This window comes from Ursus americanus, chromosome 11 (genome assembly GCF_024610735.1).
Source record: "Ursus americanus isolate L20-20 chromosome 11, mUrsAme1.1.p, whole genome shotgun sequence".
Taxonomy (NCBI): Eukaryota; Metazoa; Chordata; class Mammalia; order Carnivora; family Ursidae; genus Ursus; species Ursus americanus.
The window spans coordinates 73,569,209-73,595,541 of NC_142137.1; the positions used below are offsets into that span (position 1 = coordinate 73,569,209).

The window sequence follows — 26,333 nt, forward strand, 5'->3', positions numbered from 1 at the left end:
GTCCCTCCGGAGCTGCCGCCACCTGGGGGTCATACTCTGGGGCTTGGGCTGCTTCTGCCCCGGCAACAGTCCTCTGGCTGCACAAGCAGAGCACAGCAGCCGAGGGAACAGCCATCAGGGCCCCTGCACTGGATGGCAAAGGTCCCCGGGACGAGCCTGCTGTCAGAAGCAGGCATCAGTGAGAAGGCCAAGTGGCAGAAACAGCATCTTATTCCTTCCTGCATCTCCAACATCTGCAATCACTGCACGGAGGAAAGACAGAAGGGAGGAACCCAGTGACTGCTGAACGGAGGGGCCCGGTGACAGGTGAACAGAGGGACCCGGTGACAGGTGAACGGAGGGACCCGGTGACAGGTGAATACAACCCAGGGATGCTGGAGTCCGGATCCACTCTGGGTCTTTGCTCTTGGGAGCAGAGGCAAGAAGGGAAATCTGTTTAATAGGAGCTTTCTGCAGGATGAAAACATTTAGTCTTGCCTTACTTTTCTAGAGAGCAAGAGCCAGATGACCTTTGCATAAGGGCATACAGTTTCTATTTAGGGATGAAGACTAAAATACTATGCTGGGTTAGAACATGAGGCTTTCCCCCCTTGTCATTAGTTTTGCTTTTATAAAGAATCCCTCACAGACAGCCCTGTGTGGACAAATATAATTTGTGTCTGTGGCTCTCTAGTGGCTGATGTGGGAGGTTTCCAGAGTCCTGTCCCGTTTGTTGGCACCCCCCGTCCCCCGGAAGTCCTGGACTTCACTTCGGGGGCCCAGGCGGCACCGCCCCGCTGACCTGGCTCCACACACAAGCTGCGAATTACGTAGTGAGTGGAGGTGAGAACAGCCGTACGCGTGGCTCCTTCCCCTTCCTCTCACTTCTCTGGCTCGTCGTTACCCGCCGCGCTGCACACACACCGGCTTCAGTGCGCGTGAACAGCGCTGGCGTGTGGAAGGCTGGGGAGGAGACGCACGGAGCGCTGCAAAGACAGCCATTCCAACGACTGCACCAAACACCATACGTTATTTCACTTGTTTTCCAAAGAATGTTTTTAAAGCAAAACTGAAATTCAAAATGTGAAATTTGGGAATTTGCAAAACCTTTTCTCCTTTCATCTGGAGCCCCGGGTCTCGGGCTAGGCATCTTCAAGGGCAGGCTCCGTCCAGTTGAGTTGCGGGACAGACCCCTAGAGCCCCAGATGTGTGTCTCCGTCGAGCTCCAAAACACTGTCCCCTCGGTCTGTTCCCAAGCACCTGGAGATGGGGTGGCAGGCGGTGTCCACAGCGAGGTCAGAGGCACCCAATCCCAGGGCACTGCCCACAGCAGCCCGCGCCTGGGCCCTCACTGCAGACGAAGACCACTGGGCGGAGAACGGGCTCTGGAAACAACACGTGGGGCGTGTCTGAGATTTTGCTTGTCTCTGTTCTGAAATCCTAGTTCTTAGAAAAAGAATGATGCCTTCTCCTTTTCTCTGACATTTCTAATTAACGACCGACATTCCATTACCACGTAAATGGGCTCTGCCTTACGCCTCAGTAACGGTCTTTACGCTGCGACAGACTGAAGTCTTCATTCCCTGCTTTCAAAAATACCTTACGATCCACGTTAAATAGCCATTTTTGTAGGACGCGAGGTTTTGAATACTGGAAATTTGGTGTGGCTCAAGGCGAGTGTGTTTGTATATACATCAGCGGAGACACCTCCTTCCCACGTTACCGTACAAAAGTGGAAAAGCAAGCAGAGACAGTCTAGCTTGTACGCACGCCAAAAGATAAATTTTGCGAGCTAATTTTCATGGTGTGTAAGAGACCTTCCAGCACATCATTAGCGTGTTATCAGTTGTGCATTAGATCAACAGGCACCACACTTCATCTTGACACAAAGTCCTCTGAAGAACAGGGACACTTGGTGGATGTCCACGTTCCATACAGGAACGACTCTTTTAAAGCTCCAGGCCGCTGTTCTGCTTGCGCCCCAGGGAAGGGTGTACCACTCTTCTTGCCCGAGATTCCAGAAACCACGCTGGCAGAGTGTGCGGATTTCTCCCTGTTACACAGGCACGCGGAGGGACCGGCACTGCGCGGCAAGAACTCTCACGCCGTCCTAACTGCAGAGTCCTTGATGTCCTGCCGAACCTGGACGTGGCCCGAGCGAAGGGCCGACCACTTCTCATTCCCGGGAGGGATCAGCTTCACCCCACTTTGATGGTGACACAGAAAGGGCACGATTCTGTGCGCAGACACAGCAGGGGCAACTGCTGGATGGGATCCAGTCTTCAGTCATAGAATAATCACGTGGTTTATGCCCTCCCCATTGTGTAGAGAGGGAAACTGAGGCTCAGAGAGAGAGAAACTGCACAGCTGAGGCAGAGGGTAAGGAGAGGAGGCCGGCGGTGAGGCCCAGCCTTCCTGACTCCCGAGGGCCAGTCATGTGCCGGCTGCGAAGGGTGCCCCGCTTTCTTCCTTCTTGTTGAGTCTGCGCTTTTGGAGAGGCGTGGGCTCAAGGTCAAGAGCCGTCCTCACCGCCATGACAAGTAGACGCCCAGGAAAGTCTGAAAGGGCCGCGGTGTGGGGTATTCCTGCAGGCCCATGCTGCTGCGGTTTGCACAGCTGCACGTGACAGAATTGTAACCGTGCACACATGCAGGTGCCAGTGAACACGGGACCCCACAAACGGGGAGCTGCCTGGAGTCTCACTCCCTCGGCCTTCTGGGTTCAGGAGCCAACCTAGCCATCACTCGCATCCCCCGACATTCAAGCACTTTCTGCCTTGGGATGGGGGACGGGCTGTGCATGAGACTCACCCAGAGGGAATCAAAGCTCCCACTTACCTTTCCCTTTTTTTTTTTCCTTAATAATTTTTATTTTGTTATGTTAGTCACCATACAGTACATCCCCGGTTTTTGATGCAATGTTCCATGATTCATTATTTGCGTATAACACCCAGGGCACCATGCAATACGTGCCTTCATTAATACCCATCACCGCCAACTTACCTTTCCATAGGAGCCTTGTCCTAACACTTTCAACAGTTCAAACTGGGAAGGGTCGGCCTTCTCAAAGCCTTCCTTCACATGGTGGCTGATGTCAATTTCCTTGACGGTGCCTTCCTCCTGCAAGAGAGCAGCAGCACGGTGAAAACACGGATCAGCAGGTGCCCCGGGCTCACCACACTCCGTCCTACATGGAAGCTACCACACGCTGGGTCATGTAATGGGTTTTGAGGACTATGGGGAAGGCAGGGAAAAACTCTTCTCTGCCCTCAAGGTCTTCCAGCTGGACTGAGGATGGATTAATGGGAGAAAAAAGTCAAAGTATCATTCCCTGTGCACAGAGGCCCAATCACGAAGCTGAGACCAAAGAAATGACCAGAGCAGACAGTTTTTATTCTTTATAGATAAAAAGACAACAGATCTGCCAGGAATTGGCAGGACAAAGAAAGCTTGACTTTGGGAGCTTAAATTAATTAGGCATTCTAGAGGATTTGGGCTGGGGCAGTAAACTGGGGAAAAGGAGCAAAGGCTCCCATGTCTGGTGACAGGCGGTTTCCATTTCCTGGTGACGGAGGGTACCCTCCATGGGGGGGGGGGTGCACTGTGACATATGTGACATCACAGAGCTTTACATCATCGTCCTGATCTGTGCCTATCTTCTGGAAGCAGGCCAGGGGAGCTGTTATTTGGTTCTTTTCTGCATGGATTTTTACTACTTGGTCTTATGTCAAGGACATGTCAGGGGCTTTCCATGAAATCCATTCTGCGTCTAACGGTTTGGGCAGAGGTTGGCATAGGGATGATTATGGAAGCTGTGCAGCAGAATGAACCTCTGAGAACCTGTCTTCATGTCTATGGGGTTGTGATGAAAAGGGCCATCTGCAGGCCCCATACGTGGCTGTGGTTTGTGAAACGCACATGTGTTTCACCTTCACTCCTCCACCTTCTCAAAGGATATATTCTTTTTAAGGCTATCTTTGCCACAGCTAATGCTAAGTGCATTTCACTGGTCTCCCAGAGACTAAATTTCAGAAGAAGCAGTCAGATAAGATTTTTCTGCTAGTCCAAAAGCAAGATTTCCCAGTAGGAAAAAAAGCCCTGATTCTTTAAATTAAAACATTGACAGATATCACTACGACTTTTTCATCAGAGAACTTCCCGTCCCCAAAGATGCCTCTCTTCACTTATAAGAGGGCATGCGATCTGCCCAATGCCAGCAATCTGAAATTGGAAAACTGGAAAAGAGGCGTGTTTCCTGGCACTAGAGGCTAACTGTTGCCGAGTCCCTCCTCTGCTTCTCTGAGACTCCCTTTCAACCCTCCGTCCATCGGAGCATTCCCCCCTGCTCTATCGTCTTGGCATTGTGCGAGGTGTTGAAAAACAGCAGAATGGGCTGGCTGAAAAGCTCGTCTAAAAATAGCGACCAGTAATCACAAGCACATTGTGTTCTGGGCACTCAGGACTTCTCATTGTTTCTTTCATTCCTTAAAAATTTGTTTTGAAGTAGAGATTCAGTCCGAGTCAGGCCCCGAGCCACGAGTGTTAGAGACGGGCTTCCACTCTTGGGCTGCTGGAACGCCGCCGCTTCTCCCTGGACGTTAGTCGAAGAGCAGGTATTTTCAAGTGAAGTTATGATAGCAATAATGTACATTACAGGGGACTCTCTAATATGTACGAAAATTTGTTTCTCGAAAGTTCCGAATTGCACTATTTCACCCCTGCGTAACCAGTAGCGGACACCTTCTAAAGCAGACCAAGGCCGTACAGCGGCAGAGCCTCACGGCACGTCAGCAGCCTCCACGGCAACGGCTGGCTTCTCTTCTGATGGTTAAGGGGGCACTCCAATTGCCACATCTTTGAGGATTATTTGCCAGTTTTGTAAAAACAATGTTTTTTTTTTTTAAATAAGATTTTGTTTATTCATTTTTGAGAGAGAGAGCAAGCGTAAGCAGGGAGAGTGGCAGGCAGAGGGAGCAGCAGGCTCCTCACAGAGCGGGGAGCCCGATGCGGGACTTGACCCCTGGACCCTGGGATCCTGACCTGAGCCGAAGGCAGACGCTTAAATGACCGAGGCACCCCGGAGTCCCAAAACAATGGTTTTCCTATTTGTGAACAGAAACAATGAATATAGCCAAAATGGATTCTTTCTGCTCAGTTCGTTAGGTTTCTAGGAGCTCAGGAGACGACCAATTAGATTGTCACTGATCTGTGATCACTTCCTGAGTGAGTGAGAAAGGATCTGGGGGCAAAGGTCACCCAACGGGCATTATATTTAGATTGCCGTCTGGGGTGGAGGCCACAGTTGAAGACGTTCCGCTTTGTGCCTCAGGCCTCCTGGACCTGCATACCCTCTAGGCTCAGCAGACGGAGCAGCTTCTGGAAGGAGCCTCTCCATTTAGCACAGGAAGGGACAGCGGCCGCGAGAACCTCTGTGTCACCGTGTCGTCCTGTTGTCCACAAAGACGGCACTCGGGGCTACTGCGGACTTCAATTCCCCACTCAGAACACAAGGCCGAAGCTCAAAACACTTCTCCGAGTCCCCATGGGGACATAGCTGCTCTCCTTTCCCGCTGCTGACTTGTCAACGGAAGAAAGGGACGGCAGATGATTTGTCACTTAGGTGAGAACAAAGTGCCCCTTTTCTGTTACTGAAGCACTTCCAGGCCTGGGCCCACCGACCACTCTCCACGAGCTGCACAGCCCTCAGGGAGCCCCCGGGCTCCGATTTCCCTCCTGAAAGAACTTGCACCTACACTACGAGCAAGTCCCCGTCTCCATGACTTCATTTTGGTCAGGGGGACACATTAGCAGTCACAGTGCTGAGTAGAGTCAAATTCAACACTGTCTGCGAGCACAGGGTGGGAGAGTGAACACAGCGTCCACGCAGACGGCCGAGGAGCCCGGGGACCACGGGGGCGCGGACTCTTAGCTTGGCCCGCTGGTCTCTTCCCCATCACACTTCACAGCACGTGTGATTCATGAAGATTCCAGATCGTTCCTCGTCTTCAGCCGCTCTTTGCGGCGAGCCAGAGGCCCGCAGTGGCAGTAAATGAGGTCACTCAACCCACTGGGACACTGTCAGGTGGTGTTCTCAGTGGGACCCCACCATGCCCAGACCCTGGGCAATCCCACTGTGTCCCCACCGCTGGCGTGCCAGCCGGTGAAGCCGGTTCCCTGCCCTGCTAAGGACACTGGGCCAGCCTCCGAGCTGCCTTCTCCTCCCTGTCCACTGCACCCTCGTCCACTTCAGTAGTTTACCTTCTTAACGTTTCAAACCAAAGATTGACAAACAAATCTCTCAGAACATTTCCAGTGTTGTGTATTCTTGCTGTCCAAGAATTTAGAGCAAACATACCCAAAGCACATAGCTAGTTTCACCTCTGAGAATGGCACCAGAGGCCTCAGAACTTCTTGCCTGACCACATTGCGAGGCAGCTGATTTCTCACATGAAATCAGCAAGGTCTTTAAGAACAAAGAATCTCAGTTATCCCTACAGAACCAGGAGTGTCACATTTTAGATTTCAGAGTTTTGCATTTGTAGTGACATTTTGGCTTCAATTTGCCTGAGGACACTGTTTTTCTCTTTCCCAAGAACTTAAAAGAAAGAAAGAGGGGAGGGGAAGGGAGGAGAGGGGAGGGGAGGGGAGGTCATCCTACGCTGACCACAACCCCCCCCTCCCCCCCCCCCCCCCGGAAAACACACAATGCATGCAGGGAGGGGAACATGCCCGGGCATGTCTGCTCTGTTTCCAGATGGAACATCCTATTTTCTGGGTGATCATTGCTCTAAAGGGCAACTAGCATTATAATACCACCCACGTCTCATTTTGAAATAAATGCCTTTTCTTCGTCATCAGGCAGGCCATTTTATCTAGAACTCTATGGATTTTAATGTGATTCCCTTAAGAAAATAAACTCTGTCCCTAAATGCTCTATGTATGGCACTAAACATTTGGTTTCTAGTGTGATTCCTTTGAATGGGTATTCTTTTTTTTAAATAACTTGAGAAATTTGGTGGAGAGAAAGTGGTACTATGGTCAGGTGCTTGCTTCACAAGCAAGAGGGTTTCAAAATGTTCTAATGTGAGAGATAAAAGCTAGAGAAATAAATTGTTCAAATGACATCAATATGTGACAAGATAATTTGTGACAATGAATTTTTTAAATCCCTGTTGAATTGTGTTTGAACTTCTGACGGATCACAGAGCTTGCTGGGCAGGTATCCCAGCGTGGTTGTGAGAGGCTGGTGGGCTGCAGACCGTGGGAGGGCGGGTGGGTGGGGGATATCTCACAGCTGTCCTCTCCTCCCTGCACCAAGGTCACTTCCTTAGAATGTCCTCTATTCTGAAGCATCTGCTTTTCACGTCATTTTAAAAGGGAGAATATTTATGAAAAGCACGTGCAAGTTAAAAGTTGTGAAATATTAATGAAAAAGGCACAGAAAATAAAAATTGGGCAAGTGTTAGCTTCACCTCCAGAACGGGGAGAGTTCATTCTAGAAATCACCAATTCACAGGTGGGATATCAACTCCCACAAAGGGTACAGAATGGATTATTAAACAGGTGCTTTATGAAAGTGTAGGAAAGAACAGGGAAGGGACCTAGCCTCTGAGTCACTAGGAGCCAGTCCGTCAGAACCACTGGGGGAGCTAGGACCTAGTCACATGTGCGGAGCCCAGCGGGGCAAGGCCTGGCCTCTGCGAAGGATGGGGTCCTAGCGGAACACAGAACTGGTTCTTGCTTGGCTTCCCTGCTCACGCCGGCACTCCCTCGCCTCCTTCTGTGCTTCCCACCGGCTTATGGGGATGCTCTTCTCTGTGAAAATAAACCTTCATTGTCCCCCCTACCCACACCCCCAGGTTACCCCAGGTGTGGACACAACTCTGAAGGGATTTTCCAAACTCAGGGTCTCCGGTCTCTCCTCTACCCACTGGCATCCAGCTTCCACCATCTCGCACTGGATCATGACAGTGCTAAGCCCAGGAGGCAGATCCCAGTTCTACCTGCTGCTCTGTCCTCGGGACGTTTTCCTCACTGGCATCCAGGATGTCCTGCTCCCTGGGAGCCCCCTACCTCCCTATTCTTCTGTCTCCTTTCCTTCTTCCTTATCTCCCTGCCTCCCAGCATCCTGCCCGCCCACCTCAGTCCTTGGCCTTCCCTGTGATCGCCCCGTGGACCTCAGCCCGTCCTGGGGCTTTATGCCAACCTCCAGACGGACCTCTCCCTGGGACTCCGACTACGGTGGCCCATCACAGGCAGCCGAATGTGTGCGAGGCCCATCTAAGGGGCACAGGGTCCCGTGTCCTCCTCGAGGCTTTCCTTCATGCGGGGGGGGGGGGGAACGAGGTCCCCTGGGACTTGTCACCAGCACCCCTGCCCTGTGAGGCCATGAGGTCATCGCAAGTTCAGCAGCTTTGTCAGCTGCCATCAAAGACACTGTCCTCTCATTCTGGGTTCTCCCTCTAACACAGGTTTTGGCCTCTGAATATTTGTTACTAACTTCCCAACTCACTAACGTACATATTTTAAGAAAGAGAGTGTATCCAGTACTATTAACTGTTCTTAGCAAGAGAGCTCGCCACTCACAGTCTAGGCTGTTGCTGGAAACAGAAGTTCAGGAATGCTTTCGAGGAGGAGAGAAGAGCTCCCCCAGCTTTCTGTGCTTCTGCCAGAAGGTGCAGATCAGAGGGGACGCCCTAAACAGCCCTGGGGGTGGGGTGGGAAGTGGGGGAGCACCCCCCCGGGAGCTCCTGCACCGTCTTTGTGGTCAGTAAAGCTTGCTGAACCGATGCAGACATGCAGCTCACTGCAAAACCCCCAGGGCAGGTGGCTTTGTACACGGTGCTAATGTGACATGAGCATGACCGGAACCACAAACTCTAGGAACCAGAAGGGCCCCCTCCTTTCGGACGGTCAGGCGGCTCCTTCAGCGGATCAAGGGCCTGGAGCTGGTTCCCTGCATCCATCCTGGACCCATCCTGCAGGCAGCCCCGCAGCCCCCCGACCAGGCCTGGGCCATGTGTGAGCAGCCCAGCCCGCGCCTCGGCCAGCGTGTCTGCTCTCGCCGGCGTGTGGGGACAGGGCCCGCTGCATTTGTCCCATCCGTTGGTGTCCACAGAAAGTTCGCTCTCCATCTCTCAGGGGCTAAAAATAATCTGAGCCACTTAGTAAAGGGCACCCCTCCCCGCAAGAGCAGAAATCAAGCTGATCCTGTGGCAGTTGCTGGAGACCGGACAAAACACGGACGGCTCTATTTAGGAGGAAATCTACAAGCGCGCAGGAGGGAGGCGAGCAGGAAGGCGGAGGGCCGGTAAGAGAAAGGAAAACGCTGGCGAAATGTTGAGCCAGCAGGTAGAAGCTCTGAAATTTCAGGAGTGGGACAGATGACACCTGAGTAGGGGAAAGAGGTGCTCAGCTGCCCGAGATCTGTTTTCCACCCTGGTCGTTTCCAGGGCGGGAGTGCAGGTGTATTTAACTCGCTGCTCCCGCAGGATTCCCGGCGGGCTGGGCGTCTGTGCCGACACACGCAGTCCGTGGCTCGCTCTCATCCTGGAATGCTGCGTTTCCTTCTTCCCAAAGAAGAGCATCAGCACGGAGGAGCGGTTACCACGATAGCTCACACCCAGGGACATTGGGCCAGGACGGGGCATCTGCACGGGGCGTCAGGGCAGCACAAGGTGAAGGACACGGAGGAAGCCTGGGAGACCAGCAGAGCCAAACCCCGTTCCCTTCCATCCCAAATCCTGCCTTCAACACCTCTACTCCTGTCAGTTCTGGTTGTCGAGGCAAGATGGATGCTGCCGTCTGTGTTGAAGTGCAAGCTCCAGCCCCTCACCTGTCCCTCTTTCTTCCTCCCATCACCTGCTGTCCCCTCCAATCACTTTCCCTCCCATCCTCTGAGAGGCTCTTGTCCGCGGCACTTGTATAAATCACAGTGCACGCAACTCGGACTCCCCGAGGGCTGTGACTGTAAGACAGACCCCGGAGTGTCAGTTCTGCAGGCCTCCCTCGCCCAGGGGAGGGCTGCGGGGCCTGAGGGCCACGACGCCCCACTGGCAGGCAGGCTGCAGCTCCCCAGCCTCCCGGTGGGCTCCCCACCCCAGCCCACTGGGGAAGCAGCATCTGCAAGGCCGGGGGCGGGGGCTCTGGCGGCTGTCCAGCTCTACACAGGGCTCCTTGGCCCTTCCCACCTCATCTCGAAAGTTGCCTTCGGTGATGTACTTTCTAACGAGTCATCTCTAATGCGAGACGAGAACTTCCCCACCTGTGGATGTGCATTTATTCAGATGCACGGAGGAGTCTCCAAAGAGCCTCAGACCTGGGTGTGGACGGAAAACCTAAGCCTTAGGTCTGGCCACAGAGAGGTTTCCTCAAGGAACAGACGGCTTTCTGTGGCGATGGTGTGAGCTCTGGGGCAGCAGGAGGTGCGTACAAAGGGCCCGAGGACCTTATTCCTCAGCACGAGTTTAAAAAGAGCGCCAAGTAAAGACCCACAGAGGGGATGGACACCACCAGGTGCTCACCAAAGAGACAGATGCCAGCACGCTGTTTCTTTTCCTCCTCCTCAGAACCTTTTCACTTTGGGTTTGGGATGGGTAGTATGAGAGAGGATGTACTGAGAGGTCAGAAAAACAGAGGCTTTAAAATCCCAAATGAAAAACCTACGTGGTGATAATCCCCAGGATCAGTAAAATTAAGGAGCTGCGGTCATATCCCAGTGAGATCTACAGGGACGCGTGTCATTCTTTTCCAGCAAACGGAAACTTTCATTTATCTGAATATTACCTTCTCCAAGACTCTTAAATTTATATATTTCTTTTTTATTTTTAAAAATTTATTTATTTATTTTCTTTGGTAATCTTTACACCAAACATGGGGTTCGAACTCATGACGCCAGGATCAAGTTGCCCGCTCTTCTGACAGAGCCAGCCAGGCGCCCCAATTATTTATATATTTCTGACTTGATATCCTAGTTTTATTTTCTCCCCAAAATGAACATTTTGTAAATGCTTGATCAACACCTCTACCAGAAGAAGTTGTCAAAAGCCGATGCTCCTGGGGCACCTGGCGGCTCAGTCGGTGAAGTGTCTGACTCCTGAGTTCGGCTCAGGTCATGATCTCAGGGTCTCGGCCGGAGCACAGAGTCAGGGTCAGGCTCTGTGCTCAGCGGGGAGTCTGCTTGAGTTTCTCTCTCCTGCTGCCCCTCCCCCCATGCTTGCAAGCTTGCTCTCTCTAAAATAAATAAATAAATCTTTAAAAACGAACAACAACAAAACCCCGATGTTCCTGAAGGAGCAGAATAAGGAAATGCTGAATCAGCCAGTGGTCAGCAACTCAGTGCCCACAGGACTCTCTCGCTCACAAGAGGCTATTTTCTGTTTCGAGTCCTCTGTAACTACAGTCTGTGAACAGCCCTGGGTCCCCCGCTTACACCCGGGCACTAACCTTACCCAGGATGTGCTGAGCCACCTGGATGGACAGCTACGTGTCCAACGGATCATGGCCCGCTCTTGTTCCTTCTCTAGTAAAAGGGGACAGTCCCCTGGCCGGACTACACTGTTAGAGGCAGAAGACAAATCTACGAGTGTCATTATGGGGGTTTCACTTATTTTTCTCATCAAAAGAAAATTTGAGCTGTGGAACCACGGCTCTCCATCACCATCCCTAAGAACTTACATTCGGGGCTACTGGTCAGACGGTAGGTTCAAATCTCTCAAAGGGCAAAGAATATTCGCCAAGATAGCGTGAACAATCGACATCTACATGGGTTGTTTGTGTCTTTCTTGCTAGATGATGAAGACCATCACTATAGATTTGTCCTTGGGAACATTTAAGTCAAAGGCACAAACTGTAACGCGAGTATAGAGTCTCTGGCACTCACGGGCAAACCAGACCTAAAAGGCGAGTCAAGGGCTCGAGCTGCTGGGCAGAAACCATGGGCAGTATTAATAGCTTAGACGTCCATTGAAAGACATGAGGCTCAGGGCAACAGCACCTTCTCCCGCGGAGTGAGCAGAGGAAGGAGGGAGCACCGGGACAGGCTGATGGGGTGTCTCCAAGCAAACCTGTGTAGAGAGAGCCACCTTGGTTTCCATAAAGACAAGGTGGCTTACGGAACAGATTTTTTAATGGTCCAACAAATACGTGGCAACAGTTATTAAGATTGATTGCTCCGATTGGAAAAGCCTTATCCTGGAATGTCGACATTCCCAGCCCTTCCTCTGAAAGTAGCCATGCAGAGCACCCTCCCTGCAGGAGGCCAGCACTGGCCGTTTGCTCAGCCTCACGTCTGTAACCTGCGGGAGGGCAGGCAAAGCAGAATCTGTCCGGGGCAGATAAGGATGAATTATTCAAACTGATAGCATTATTCACATTCAGATTGGAATAATTTGCAAAAGGATCTTAAGAGGCCACTTGCTTGGGGAGAATAACGGCAGCGCCATTTACCACGTGGGCAAGGACACAGGATGAGGTCATGTTTTGGGGAAAACAATAATCATGCCCGTAAAGAATTTTATATTGTGATAGAAAGTAATCAGCTACAATGCAAGAAATGATCTAAAGAGCCAATAAATCCATGTTTTAAAAGAGAAAGAAATGTGAACAGAAAAGAAAATTCCATGAATAGAAAAGCACTGGTCTTGGGGTGCCTGGGTGGCACAGCGGTTAAGCGTCTGCCTTCGGCTCAGGGCGTGATCCTGGCGTTATGGGATCGAGCCCCACATCAGGCTCCTCCGCTATGAGCCTGCTTCTTCCTCTCCCACTCCCCCTGCTTGTGTTCCCTCTCTCGCTGGCTGTCTCTATCTCTGTCAAATAAATAAATAAAATCTTTAAAAAAAAAAAAAAGAAAAGCACTGGTCTTATGCACAGACTTCTTTTATTCTATGCACAAATTCCATGGTCTATCCAAATGCACATACATTCGTACCTTCTGACCCAGGAACCTCAGTTTTCAGACTTTGTAAATAAAATTTGAATATAGAAAGCTGTTTGTTACAATGTTTTTTTAATATATAAGAATGAAGAAATGGGAAACAATTTAAATGTCCAGCAAACTCAGAAGAATTCAGTAAATGATGATACATCCCCTGCATGGAATTGTACACAGACATTAAAAGCGATTGTGCCATTTACAATTGCTCCCAGAACAATGGAATACTTAGGTAAGACCTAACAAAAGGCATACAGTCTCGGTGTGCTGAAAACTGCAGAATGCTATGGAAAGAAATCAAAGAAGAGCTAAGTAAATGGAGAGAGATGCTGCGTTCATAGATGAGACGGCTCAACACAGTGAAGAGTTTAATTCTCCAAAAATTGATCTGTAGGTATAATGCAATTCTTATCAGAATCTAAGCAAGGCTTTTTGTAGGTATAGACAAGCTCGTTCTAAAATGGAAATGCAAATGCCAAAAACCAGAAATAGCTAAAAACAATTTTGAGAAAGAATAACCAAGTGGGAGGAATCCCTGAAGCCATGTGAAGACTTACAAGGTAGCTTAAGTAATTAAGGGAGTGTGGTACTGGGGGAGAGGCAGACGCGGGGGCCGACAGAACAGAAGAGGGAACCCTGGAATAGACCCATCCAGTTATACCCAACTGCTCTCGGACAGCGATGGGAAGTTAATTTGCTGGAGGAAAGAGAGTCTTTTCAGCAAATAGTGCTAGAGCAGTGGATGTCCAAGGGAAAAACAAGAAAACAAGCAATGTGACCTAACTCCCATAACTTATAATAGAAGAATTAACTGAAAATGGATCAGAGATATAAACATAAACCATAAAATTATAAAATGTTTAATAGAAAATCTTTAGGACCTACAGCTAGGGGAAAAATTTTTAGACATGACACCAAAAGCATGATCCCTAAAAGGGAAACGATAAATTGAACTTAATCAAAATTTAAAATGTTTGCTCTCAACAAGTCTGTGAAGAAGATGAATAGAGATGCTAGAGGCTGGGAGAAAACATTTGCAAAGCACTCGTCCAACAAAGGTCTGTGTCCATAGCATAAGGAATTCTCAAAACTCAACAGTAAAATAAAACAAACAGTCCAATTAAAAAATGGGCAAAAGAGATAAACAGTTGTTTCACAAAAGAAGATATACGGATGGCAAAGAGCCATGTGAAAATATATTCAACATCTTCAGCCATCAGAGAAATATAAAACTGCAATAAGATATCGCTACCTACCTATCGATGACTAAAATAAAAAACAGAAGAGTGATAACATCAAATGCTGGCAAGGGTGCAGAGAAACTGGATCTCTCACACACGGCCGGGGGGATGTAAGCGGTATGGCCACTGGAAAACAGTCTGTGCGTTTCTTACAACATGCGACCTGCCCACTTACTGTACAAGCCAACAAGCCCATCGTCGGACAGTAATCCCAGAGGACTGAAGACTCTGTTCATACAGAAATCTTTATTCGTAACACCCAGGCTGGAAAAAACCCAGATGTCCTTTGAGGCGTAAATGGTTAAGCAAGCCAAGATCAATCCGCTCACAGCAATGAAACAGCACAAGCTTTCGATACACACAACTCGAATGAATCCCCAGAGGACGATGCTGAGTAAATAAAGCCAGTCTCCAAGACTGTATTATAGAGTTTCATTTGTATGTCATTCTTGACATGACAAAATTATAGAGAAAAAGAACATATTAGTGGTTGCCAGAGGTAGGGGATGGTGTATGTGTGTCCATAAAAGCGTTGTAGGAGGAATCTCTGGAGATGGGACAATTCTGTGTCTTGATTGGGGCGGTGGTTACACGAAATTACATATGTGATTGATAGAACTACACACAGACAGACGGACACGTAACTGGTGACTTCTGAATGAAGTCTGTTGATGGCACCAAATGCCAAATTCCTAGTGTTAATATTGCAGTATTGTTTACAACATATTACCAGCAGCGGAGATCGTAACTTCCTGTGACTCTATAATTATTTCAAAATAAAAAAAAATTTTTTAAGTGATTTTGAAGTCCATTTGGCAGTGCTGAGTCTTATAAGATTGTAAGTTAAAGGAGACAGTCTATAAATTTTATGTACACGATGGTTACCATGATATTTAAAAGATGTGTAGGAAAAATATTTATGGGAAATAATTTGAGATATTAATGGTAGCAGTATTGGAGGACTATAAATGATTAATTTTCTTCTCATTGCTTTCTAAATTTCGTTATAAAGAAATATAAAAATGATCAAGAAGACCCACGCTTCTATATAAGGAAATTAAAAAAACAGTAAAGTCACCTTACTAACCGTTTATGTGAGATTCCCATGTTCACTCACCATTCTCCTATCCAGCAACACTGAAACACTATGGGACGTTTAGGCAAAATTAACTGTGAGCTAATGAAGCAAATAAAATCTCACTGCAAGAACACAAGAAGACGGAAGCCAGCATTAAGTATTTGGATACCGTTTCTGGATGCAAAGAATAAACTTGCCATTTGGTGTAAAAGGAAGGCTCAATATTTTTAAAGCTATTAAAATTTTTATATTCAAAATGCAGGATTCATCTTGTGGATTCACACAAAATTTCCAGTCAGGGTGCAGATGGTAGACACAAACGTGCACTACGCAGAGACCAACACGCACTCCCAGCCTGGCAGGGGGCCCGCGAGTTAACAGATTATTTTCTTGTGATGCCAGGTATTTGGGCGTGGGTGGTATGAACTTACTGGAAACCAATGAACAAAAAGCTGGTTTAAAAGTGAGATTAGAGATGAATGTGTGCTCTCACTAATGACACAACCAAGCTGAGTGTGATCGATTTCTCCTAAATAGGTTTGTAGCTATAAATACGAAGAGTTTACATTCTTTTCTTGAAGAGTCATGAGTAGAAATCCAAGCAAAATCAAGCATGGCCGGTTCTGCAGTGTGTGTGTGGGGGGGGATTAGCAAACCCTGCCTCTCCGAGGGATGGTTCACATGAGTGGCCTTCCCCCAGACAAGCCCACGTGGGATTCGGTACTTGGAGCAATGGAGGAGAACCTCTGGTCCTGGCTATTTTTCCAGTTTCCTGCCAGAAGTAGTCCATCCCACATCTCCTTAGAGAAGACTGCCGATTTGGTTATCAGAGTTTCAGAACACGGTTCATGGAGCAGGTCTGCTGTAGACACTGTATTTTCTGACCCGATGATTCTTACAAACAGAATCCAGACAGAAAATGGTCATGAACTTCATAATGAGGTTTAACTATTTCAGCAGCAAGGTACAGATTACTTTTTATCAGTTACCAAAACCATTGAAAAGACAAAACTTTTGGACAAAAACCTCATTCAAAGAGTTAACTGAATAACCATCTCTCTTCCAGTTTTTAAGCCATCCTAGGCGACATTTTCAAAGATTACGAAGCATTCTGCTAAAAAACAAAGCAGATAGAGCTTCAAGGTTTCAAGTGCCCCACAGCACATACCCCACAGCCCCCACCCCGAGCCCGGAGCTGGGAGAACCTGCCCAAGACCATGAAATCGAACGGCATTAAGCTACCTTGAAATCTACACAGGCATTAGTTTTTGCCAATATGAGCCGTAAATGACAGATTCCCAACGGTCCTGCGCACAGATGAAGTATTGTGACTGAGGTGACAAAACTGAGTCGGTGTGCACAGCACGCCCTTCTCGACGGTCTCCGACACAGCCGCTCACTGCCATCATCACACACCACCAAGGACCGAGACTCGCAAGATCCATCGTAGGGCCCACCGAGCAATCTGGACAGTGAAAAGTTCACCCTCCAGTAGGCAGACTTCACTTGCCTGAAGTTCCTGGTTACCCAGTGAAAGCAGCTCAGGGACGCGGAGAAGGCCCCTCGAGAAACTGGAGGTTACGTGCAGGGAGGGCAGGTTTTCAGCTGACCCCTCCATCAGCCTGGCGCCTCTGTGCAGACGCCCGACTTGTTCTCGGTGCTGCCCTCCGACCCAGCCACGTGTCTGGCACACCGTGTGTACTCAATAAATGTCTGTAGGGGAATCAGCGAATACCTTCCGGGCGGTTTCAAAACGCACAGCAAACCCCCTCCTGTTTGGCATTCTGTAGGAAGCCCCGCTCCGAGCGTTAGTCCGCACAACCCCATGTGCAGCATGACCACGTCAACCTACTTACGGCATCAGACACGGACTCCAGAACTTTCCACACACGTGGAGTCATCACTTACGTTATACAGAAGTTCTAAATTCCAAGAAGTCATAAAAGTTTTTAAAAGCCTAGCCTAGCTTGGCTTCACCAAAATGCTTCAACCATAGTCAACAATTCTGGATGGTATCTTGTTGCCTTTCTAGGTCACACACTTCATCTGTCCCAGACCTAACGGGCGGTGGAGAAAATCCTAAAACTCTTTGACGTCCTGGTAGTTGTATGCCAAAAAGGGAACTGTTCATCCCAGAAAAATGAGATGAAAGCTTGCTCAAAGAACCCCATCGGTGGAGGTGTAAGCGTTTTGTCACCTCCGGAGCACAGAGAAAGGCAGGTCTTCATCCGGTGCTCTAGCACAAATTCCCGGCATCTCGGCTATGGCCGCAGCCGGGAGTGCTCGGCAGCTCTGTCCGTCCTTTCCGAGGTCAAACTAGGACGGGATCCGCCAGGCTCTACCAACAGTCCACAGTCTGAATGGTCCCATCGGCAGAGGGGCACACTAATACAATCCCACAGAATTCACACTCTCCCCGCAGAACAAATCAATGAAAGCTTAAAAAAATGGGGCACCTGGGGGGCTCAGTCGGTGAAGCATCTGTCTTTGGCTCAGGTCATGATCCCGGGGTCCTGGGATCAAGGCCCGTGTTGGGCTCCCTGCTCAGAGGGAAGCCTGTTCCTCCCTCTCCCTCTGCTGCTCCCCCTACTTGTATTCCCTCTCTCTCTCTGTCTCTCTCTGTCAAGTGAATGAATGAAATCTTTAAAAAAATAAAGATATGCCGGTTGAACTCAGATGCTGCAGGTATTAAGTATCTTGCTCACTGACTCATGTTTATTCACATTCCTTTTGTTTTTGGTTAAACTCCTTGATCCAAGGCAAAGCTCAGAAGGAACAGGGTTCATTAGAGCAGAATGGCCACCTCTGGTGGTGCTGGTGAGCCGCAAGGTCCCGGGCACGGGGACCCCTGAGCTACCGCAGGTCCCCTCCCGGGGACAGTGCCCACCTGTCTGTCTCTCCGGTGCCCCACCTGCCCCAACTGTCATACCGTCACCCGCCCGGCTCATCTCACTGCTGCCGCCACTAGCACTGAGCCAAACTGCACTGCTTTGAATGGACTTGGCTAACTTCTGCGGCAATTATATTTTCAAAAAGAAAACCAGTCCACTTTCATCTGTGCTTGAATGTTTCCAAATTGCTCTTCTTTCCCAGAATGACAGCTTTGGAACATTAGCGCAAATCCCACTGAGATTTGCATGTATTCTTGGCTCTCACTCAGAACTGCGCTCCACTGAAAAATACACAGGGTCAGGTCAAAGTCGCCGTGGGAACCAAGGGTGTGGGTCTCAGGCCGCGCTCTCGCCGGACGACTGCCCCGAAGCAGAGGCTGAAATTGCACCAAGGCTTGTGCATGTGCGGCACGGAGGGACCGTCCCCGGAGCTGCCATCACTGGGGCAACTGATACAGTTCTCAGTTTGGCTTTCGGTCACTCCTTCCCACAGACTGACATGTTTTTCTTATTACCCTTCAAACCTTTCAAATAATGGTTACCCGGGAAATTATGACTGGCCCTTTCCCCAAGTAAGAGCAATGCAACTTTTCACGAGTTTGCGCAAATTTTAACTTCTGTCTCAAGCCCTGTGACTACCGTTTTCCCGGACAGCAAGCCAGCTTTGCAAAGCAGGGTGTGATATGAAGCTTCCCGTGTCTCCTTTGCTTGTGAGCATGGACACACACAATGAGCAATGCGCCCAGGAGCTGCCAATGGAATAAAAATCCCCCAGGGCTCTGCTTCATTGCCCTGGAGGTGTACCCCGTTTCAGGAAGGTGGACAGAGTGGTCAGAGACAAGGAGCCGGGACTGAGTCACCAGGCTTCCTCTGATGCGGAGGTAGAGGCAGGCACGCCGGCGACAGTGAGGACCCGGTCTCCTTCGCGGCGGTCCTCAAAGGTCACACGCTGCCCCGTGGGACAGGACAGCAAGCAAGCCAGCCAACAGGTGTGAGCTTCCATCAGGGCAAAGCTGACCTAGGATGGAATTCTGACATCCAGACAAGGAGAATCCTGCACCACGATCCCTGGCAACTGCACCGCAAGTCTTCACACACACACACACACACACACACACACACACACACACACACGTGCGGCAGGTGTGCTCAGGGCCCACCGAATGAAGTACGGTCCAGGTCTTACAAAGATACACTGGTAACTTACCGAACCTGATTCTGAGATGAGTTGAGGGAGTTCTTGTTTCTAGAATTTTCCCCAGCGTAGCTAAAACACTGTGTGAGTGAGAGCGGAACACGCCTGCTCAGTAAACACCATGCGAAATTACCGACTTCTGGAGCACTCTGGGCTCAGATACACTACCCTGGCTTGACCCAGGAACATTCCATCTGAGCAACGGTGCCTTCCTCGTGCGTAGACAGCAGGCCTTACGGTGGGAGAAGGGTGAGGTCCCGGTGGGGTGGGATGGCCGTGCCTCTGTGGCTCCCTCAGCTCGCAGGGAGCGGGACCGGAGGACCTGTGGCTCACCCCGCAAAGCGCCGGCACCTACAGGCGGCCTCCGTCTGTCCCGTCCGCTGTGTCACGCGAGGCACTTGCCGTCTGCCCTACACATTCCCTTTCTTGTTTCTATCCCATCTCCGGTTTTATTTTATTTTATCTTTTAGGTGTATCAATTATTTATTCACAGACAAGGCCTACAGATTTATTTCTGCTTGGCCCCCTCACGGTGCGGCCACGGCGGCCTGTGGTTTTGGTGTGCTGGCCTCGGACACGACGTCCCCAGAAGCGGTGAGGCCCTCTGCACCCAAATCTTCTTCCGTCGCTCCAGCTCTTCACAGGGTTTGTTGTGAAAGCCCGCCGGCTGCGACCTGGCTGTGCTTCCCATCCTTCACGTCCTTTGTCTGTTCAAAAACCAGTGTGGGATCGTGGGGTGGCGTGGACTCCACACACGGGAGGCGAGTCCCACCTCAGCCTCAGCATGCCTGCCTTCCTCAACGCCACACAAGCGTAAGGGCGCCCCACGCCCTGAACCGCAGTGATGGCAAAGGCTACTCTCCACCGCCCATCAGTGATGGTGTTGAGTACTTGCACAATGTGCCAGAACTTCTCCTCTCCAGAGACAAGGCGGCAGCCCCAGCAGCGGCGTAGAGGCCTCCAATATTAAAGAGCTTCCGAAGGAAATGAACACAAGAGCCGACAAATTGTGAGGTGATTATTTTCCTTTTCCAGTGTCTAACCCACCTCTATTCTTCGATATGAAGTGTTTTGAATCCTTCCTTTCTGTTGTAGGAGTTCCCATTCTGACACTATAAAACAGGGCATTTTTCTGATGTACAAATGACAGTCTAGATAGATGGAAATGAGGCTCTGGAACTGTCCACTTAGGAACGTTTTGCATGTTCTCAAGGCGGTCACCAGAGCGTCCCTTCGCCGTGGCCGAGGACGGCCTTTCCACCCCATTCAGATGCCACCTTGCTCAGTGGCCCTGAGTGGCCAGCTCTTGTCTCGACAGACCTAAGTGATGAGAACAAGGCGGAGCCGTTGGGACGCGCGATCCCCTCTCATATCCCGGCCGTCCGCGTGTGGAGCGCAAAGACGTTTTCGAAGGTGATCATTTTAATGAGTTATCAGGAGGCTTCTACTGAACCAGCCATTAAAAGGTTACAGGAGGGAACAAAGCGAGGAACCAAGGCTTCTGGATGGAGTGGGAGAGGGCAGCTTTTGGAATAATTCGCCCTTTTGCGGGCTGACTCCTGCCTGCGGTTCCTGCGAGCCGAGCACAGCCTCCTTAGCCATCAGGACTTCAATATTAGGGGTTTTAAGAACGAGGAAATGCCTCCTGGGTAACCACGGAATCGATTTTCTTCCTCTCTGAGGCTCCTGAAGTCAAGCCCAACGTTAGGAAGGAAACAGGAGACGTGGTGTGGCGCAATCATCTCAGTAAAAAGCCACACTGGGCGCTCGCTCCACAGCACAACCAGCTCAACAACGGCGGCGTGCTTAAGAGAAGCCACTTTCATTCTCATGCCACAATCCATCTGAGCAGTGATGTCGGCGAACACGTCACAGGGGACCCTTGGAGATGCTTAAAAGTCCTATGACTGGTCCTGGCAGGTCTGGCAGGTCTGGGCCTGGGAGAAGAGTAGACCCTCCGATCCTGCTGAGGGCTTGCTGGCCCCCCTCTAAATGATTACATGTACAACGGATTCTAAGTCATTAAACTCTGACACGGGAGAAGTTCACCCTCCAGCCGGAAGACAGTCATGACAACGAGAAGGAACTGCCTTTAAAATTAAAGCCCTGAGTTCTCCTCGGCATTGTACTTTTGTCTTGTTTCCAGCTTCCCTTGGGAGCATGTGAGGAATGTCTTATTCTGACTCATCGGTCCCCAGGACGCACACACCTGTGCCGGCTGTCACTCCCAGCAATGACAGCGGAGGTCCTGCCCCGCCGCCTGTCCGGAAGGGCCTCCCTGAGCGAGCTTGGCCTCCCAGTCACACCTGCCGCCCCAGAGGGTGCTGGCCCCTCCCTGAGCGCTCAGCACGTATGCTCCCCAACGGGGCCGGCAGCTTGCAGGAGAGAACAGCCAGCCCCAGACAGTTTAGACTTCGAGCAGCAGTTGATGCCGTGAGCCAGTGAACGCTCAGCTCCAGGAGTCCAGCACCAGGTCGGGCAGCCGTACCACAGCCTCGGGACAACCAGCATGGGCCGGATGAAGCTGAGCTCCCAGTGTCCTTTCACGTGGTGTCCCCTGAGCTCTCTTTGAGGACCCAGGAGGACTCAGGATTCCAAATGGATCCAGCCCCACCTGGGACTACTTCAGGAGACGGGAGGCCAAGCAGGGACATCACCAGAAGGGATGTTCTGTCCTGGTGAAAAACTGCCATGCAGTTCTTGTAACTACCTCTCAAGAAAGACAAGTGAAACTTCGGTACTTGAGGGAGGGATAAAAAGTGGAAAAGTTTTCACATAAATTCAGATTAGAATTTGGGAATTAACCTGCAAGTTACGTCTGGGGTGTGGGACGACTTACAATATCATCAGGGTGTGCACCGGTCAGAACAGACCCAATTCCTCCGCGCCTGGAACCCAGCGTCCTAGGCCTTATCACTGCCTGTTACTGTAGATAAGGCCACCTTCCTTTTCCTCATTGTACTATGCTGGGCGAAGCCTACATCAGTGTCATTTCCAGAACATTCTCCCTGGAAGTGTTCTCAGGCTGTTTCTTGGCATCTCCGGAGGGACCCTCGCATGAGCGTGCGTACCAGCCTGATAAGCAGGAGTGTCCAGGGCTCGGCCCCACCAGGTCCTCCTCCCTCCCTCGCAGTCCTGCCCGCACTCGCCTGCTGATGGGAGGAGCCCAGGGCTGCCATGGCCTCCAGAGTCGGCAGCCGCACTGTACGCACTGGAAATGCCGCCTCCAGCTATGGTCGGTGGTTCTGCCTCTGGACAACTCGGGGATCTCAGGTGAGGCAGAGCGTGGGTGCTGACCACAGCATTCCCCAGGTGGCTCTCTACTGTCTGCCCCGCATCCCCACTTGTGTCCAGTCTTGTCAGTTCTGAGCGTTGCCCAACCCTGTCTGGAATCTCAGAAGCCTTTTAAGAATGGGTAGTAAGGAGGGCACGTATTACATGGTGCACTGGGTGTTATACGCAACTAATGAATCACGGAACTTTACATCAAAAACCAGGGATGTACTGTATGGTGACTAACATAATATAATAAAAAAATATTATTATAATAATAAAAAAGAAAAAAAAAAAAGAAAAGGAGTCTTGCTTCTTTCCGGCCGCCAGGCCTCTTGGCAGGGGCTCCCTCTCCTTGGAGGCCAGAGGGAGAGGGCGAGCCTGCCTCCTGTCCGCACGCTCCCTCCTCACTTCTGCACACAGTCAGGCCCAGAGAAGCTGAGAGCCAACCCAAAGTCACTCAGCCAGCCTACTGGAGGCAGTGCAGGGGCTGGAGGGCACCCCAGTTCCTCACGCCACGGACAGCAGCAGACTGAGCCAAAGGGATTATCCCGCTGACTTCAGTGACTCACAAGAGAAAAGTCCCCTTTATGTAACAGATGGCAAATGTAAACTGAACAATCTTATTAGTCCAAAGAATTGGGAGCTTCCAGAAAGGGTAGGATAGATTAATGCTACTGGTAAATTATTAAACCATCAGGGGTCCTCTTAACGCTCCTTCACAAAACACCCTTTTTGCTATACCTCTAAAGACAAATTCTTATATTGGATTGACTCCAGCCATATCCACAGGGGTGAATCTGATGTTCTCTCTAAAGCAGGACTTGAGAACCGTGCTCCGTTCCTACTGGGTCCTTGGCCGCACCCCCTCCCCACAACACCGCCCTGCTCCCCACTGCACCACACGTCTGGACATAATCTCAGTATCATGACTCTGGGCACGCATGATTAACAAGGAGACTGTCACCAGAAGAACCATGCCAGTGACTCAAAAGCCAAAAGGAAAACTGTCTAAGAGATGAGCAAACACCCAAAGGGGAAATAAGAAAAACATGACTAATTTTGGTCCATTTCCCAGGACTCTAATTGGATGTAAGAAAGTGCACTTGGACTGATCAACTATGGAGGAACACCAGTATGTTAACAGAACTAACCATCCAAGAAAATGACTTTTGACCAGGAGACTAGCTTCAAGCAGAGAGTGCTACGTGAGCAGTGGACGGGGCGGCCGACGAGAAGCCCAGCCCGCGTGGTCACTGAATGGAGCCCGGGGCGCCGCCAGGGCAGGCCGTGCTACGGCACGGCGCACACTCACGGCCAGTCTGAGCTGGCAGGTGCGCCCGGAGGGAACCCACGGGACCCCCTGAAGTTCTCAGACCAGGAATGCAAGGAGGTGAACATCCTTCGGGCAATCTATGACAAGCTTACATTTCCCAGGGGTCTGCTAAAATCATGGCTGAGAGATACCTATTTCCTGCATCTTCATCTAAAAACTAACCCATCTGGGGAAAGAGCACAGCACTCAAGTGGGACTAGGCCATGCTGCAGCGCCCACGCCAGCACAGGCACCCAAGGGCAGGGTCACCTCTCGAATCTGGGAGGCTGGAGGACAGACCCCTGCTGCCCAGGGAGCCCCCACCTGCTGGTCTTAGAGTCTCCCCATCACTACTGCTCCCTGTTCTCAGTGGTCACCAAAGGGAACGAGGTTGCACACAACAACTTTTCTGGGGGGACAGAAATCTTTGAGAATAGAAGGAAATCATGGAATCTTCTTCCCAGAAAACCACACAAGTGCACATACACCTGGAATGTGTCTGTCCTAGATGGTTAGGAATTACAGAGACCCATCCCTAGAGCCCTGAGTTAAGGATGTATTATCTGAGAGGGCCATATTAAAGGAAAATTGAAGCCAGAGTTCATAATTGACTATTATTTTTGGGGGCTGAATTTATTTCACTGTCTCTGAAACGCATGAGACTTGAGAGAATCCACCCAACCTACAGTCTGTGGTCGAGTCTGACTGTCACAAGTCTCCGGGTAGCTGCTGACCACAGCATGGACCTCAAGCCCTCTCCTCTGATAGGAGCTGCTGAAGGTTTGTGGCAAAATTCAAGATACTAGAAAACAAGTTGGCAAATGAAAAGTGTGTTTTGTGCAAAGAAAATATATCAGGAAATCTGGGTTTCAGTTTAAATTCTGCTTCTTCCGGGTTTTATGATTTTGGATAAGTAAGTGTCCCAGCCTCATTTACCAAATAATGTATGTTAAAAGTGTATTAAAAAAAATTAAACTTACTTTAGTAAATGTATGCAAAAATATTATATTCTGGATTTACTAACAAAGGAATTCATTGAAAAAAACCAAAACCACCCAGGAAAGTCTGTAAGTAAGAGAAAAGCAAGTTGACTAGAAAGAAGTAATTACCCAGAGTTACTCTTTTTTCAATGTGGGTTTCCCCCTAGGGGCTGGCACAATCCTCCTGCCACAAGTCCGAGAAGCGATCTGAGAAGCATGGGCTGGTCTCGGTCGGGGCCTCTTCCTGTCCTGCGTGGCTGGTTTCCTTCTAACAGTGATGACCCTTCTCTGCAGGTGTGGGGACAGGAGTCCGTGGACGTCGTGGCCTTAGTGACGGGGCTGCCTGCAAGTTCCTCTTCCTTTCTGCCTCTTGTCTCCTGGTATATGGTGTCTCTTCCTGTGGAAGGATTTGCCTGGTTTGGGAAAGGCAGGACCACCCTCCCATCAGTGCGTCTCGTCTGGGTGGTCTGGGAGGCCTTCCTGAGCCACGGGCTCGCCCTTCAGAGCTGCCTGCGGTTTCTCTTAGGCCTCTTACACCAGGCCTGACGCTCGTAGGTATCCTGGGCCCTCGGCAGACATGCTCTCCTGTGAGGGCCACACACGTGGTGGCTTCACAGACCACCCGGAACGTAGCTCGTGGACTGCCTTCTAGACTCAGGCCTTTCTGTCACCCTCTGGGGTGACACGAATCCTTCTGCTGTGATCCGTGAAAGGAAAGACTGGTAAAATGTCTCTGAAGACATCCCCTTGGAAACGACACATCTCCCCAGCACTGAGTCGGTGCTATTTCCTTGAAAAGCATCTTTGCTTCATCCCACACAGCTGCTGGGTGAGAGATGCCGCTTATTTCTGAATTCTGCCATCCCTGGAGAAAAGTCTTGTTTGTACTTTTGCCGCGGAACGATGCAGCCAGAGTGACAGATTCACAGAAGAGATTTTCACATTTTTCTTACTTTGGGGGTCCTGACACTCATGATACAAGTATTGGTAGGCAGTTATCCCTTGGAAGAAAGTTCAGAAAATCACAGGTAGGCGTGAGGAAGACGTGCTCAGTGACGGGACGACCTGAAGTCATGTTCCAGCTGCGCGGCCTGAGCCTCCGTGCTCTGTTCATGGAACACCTACTTGACTCCTTTGCTCTGTGCTGGGCCAGCTCCTAGGGACACAACCAGGGGCTGACCTGGTCTCTGCCCTAAGTGAGGCTCCCTGCAAAGTCTCCAAAACCCTGGGGGACAGTGCTGTGGACATCTTCAGTACAGGCAGTCCCTGTCCCATCGATAAGAGGACAAGAGGGCCGTTCAATCTGATCTTCGTGGCCCTCTGCCCGTCTACGCAGTATCTGCAACTCTCCCACCAACAGAAATTAATGTCACCAGTGACAATGCTTTAATTTTTGTTTCTTGTATTCCATCTGCAAAAACAAAAACAAAAGACCCCCCCAAACTACGGAA

The 26,333-nt window shown here is 50.2% G+C and overlaps 1 protein-coding gene across 6 annotated transcripts in view; it reads right to left on the bottom strand.

Annotated features, from left to right (window-relative positions):
- The window catches only part of RPS6KA2 (ribosomal protein S6 kinase A2), a 332,597-nt gene that overhangs the window by 84,954 nt on the left and 221,310 nt on the right, over positions 1 to 26,333 (bottom strand). For all 6 annotated transcript variants that reach the window (XM_087865646.1, XM_087865644.1, XM_087865645.1 and 3 more), the window contains one exon: positions 2,982 to 3,098. In XM_087865646.1, coding sequence (XP_087721772.1) covers positions 2,982 to 3,098 — 117 coding nt within the window. The remainder of the gene's footprint in view (positions 1 to 2,981; positions 3,099 to 26,333) is intronic.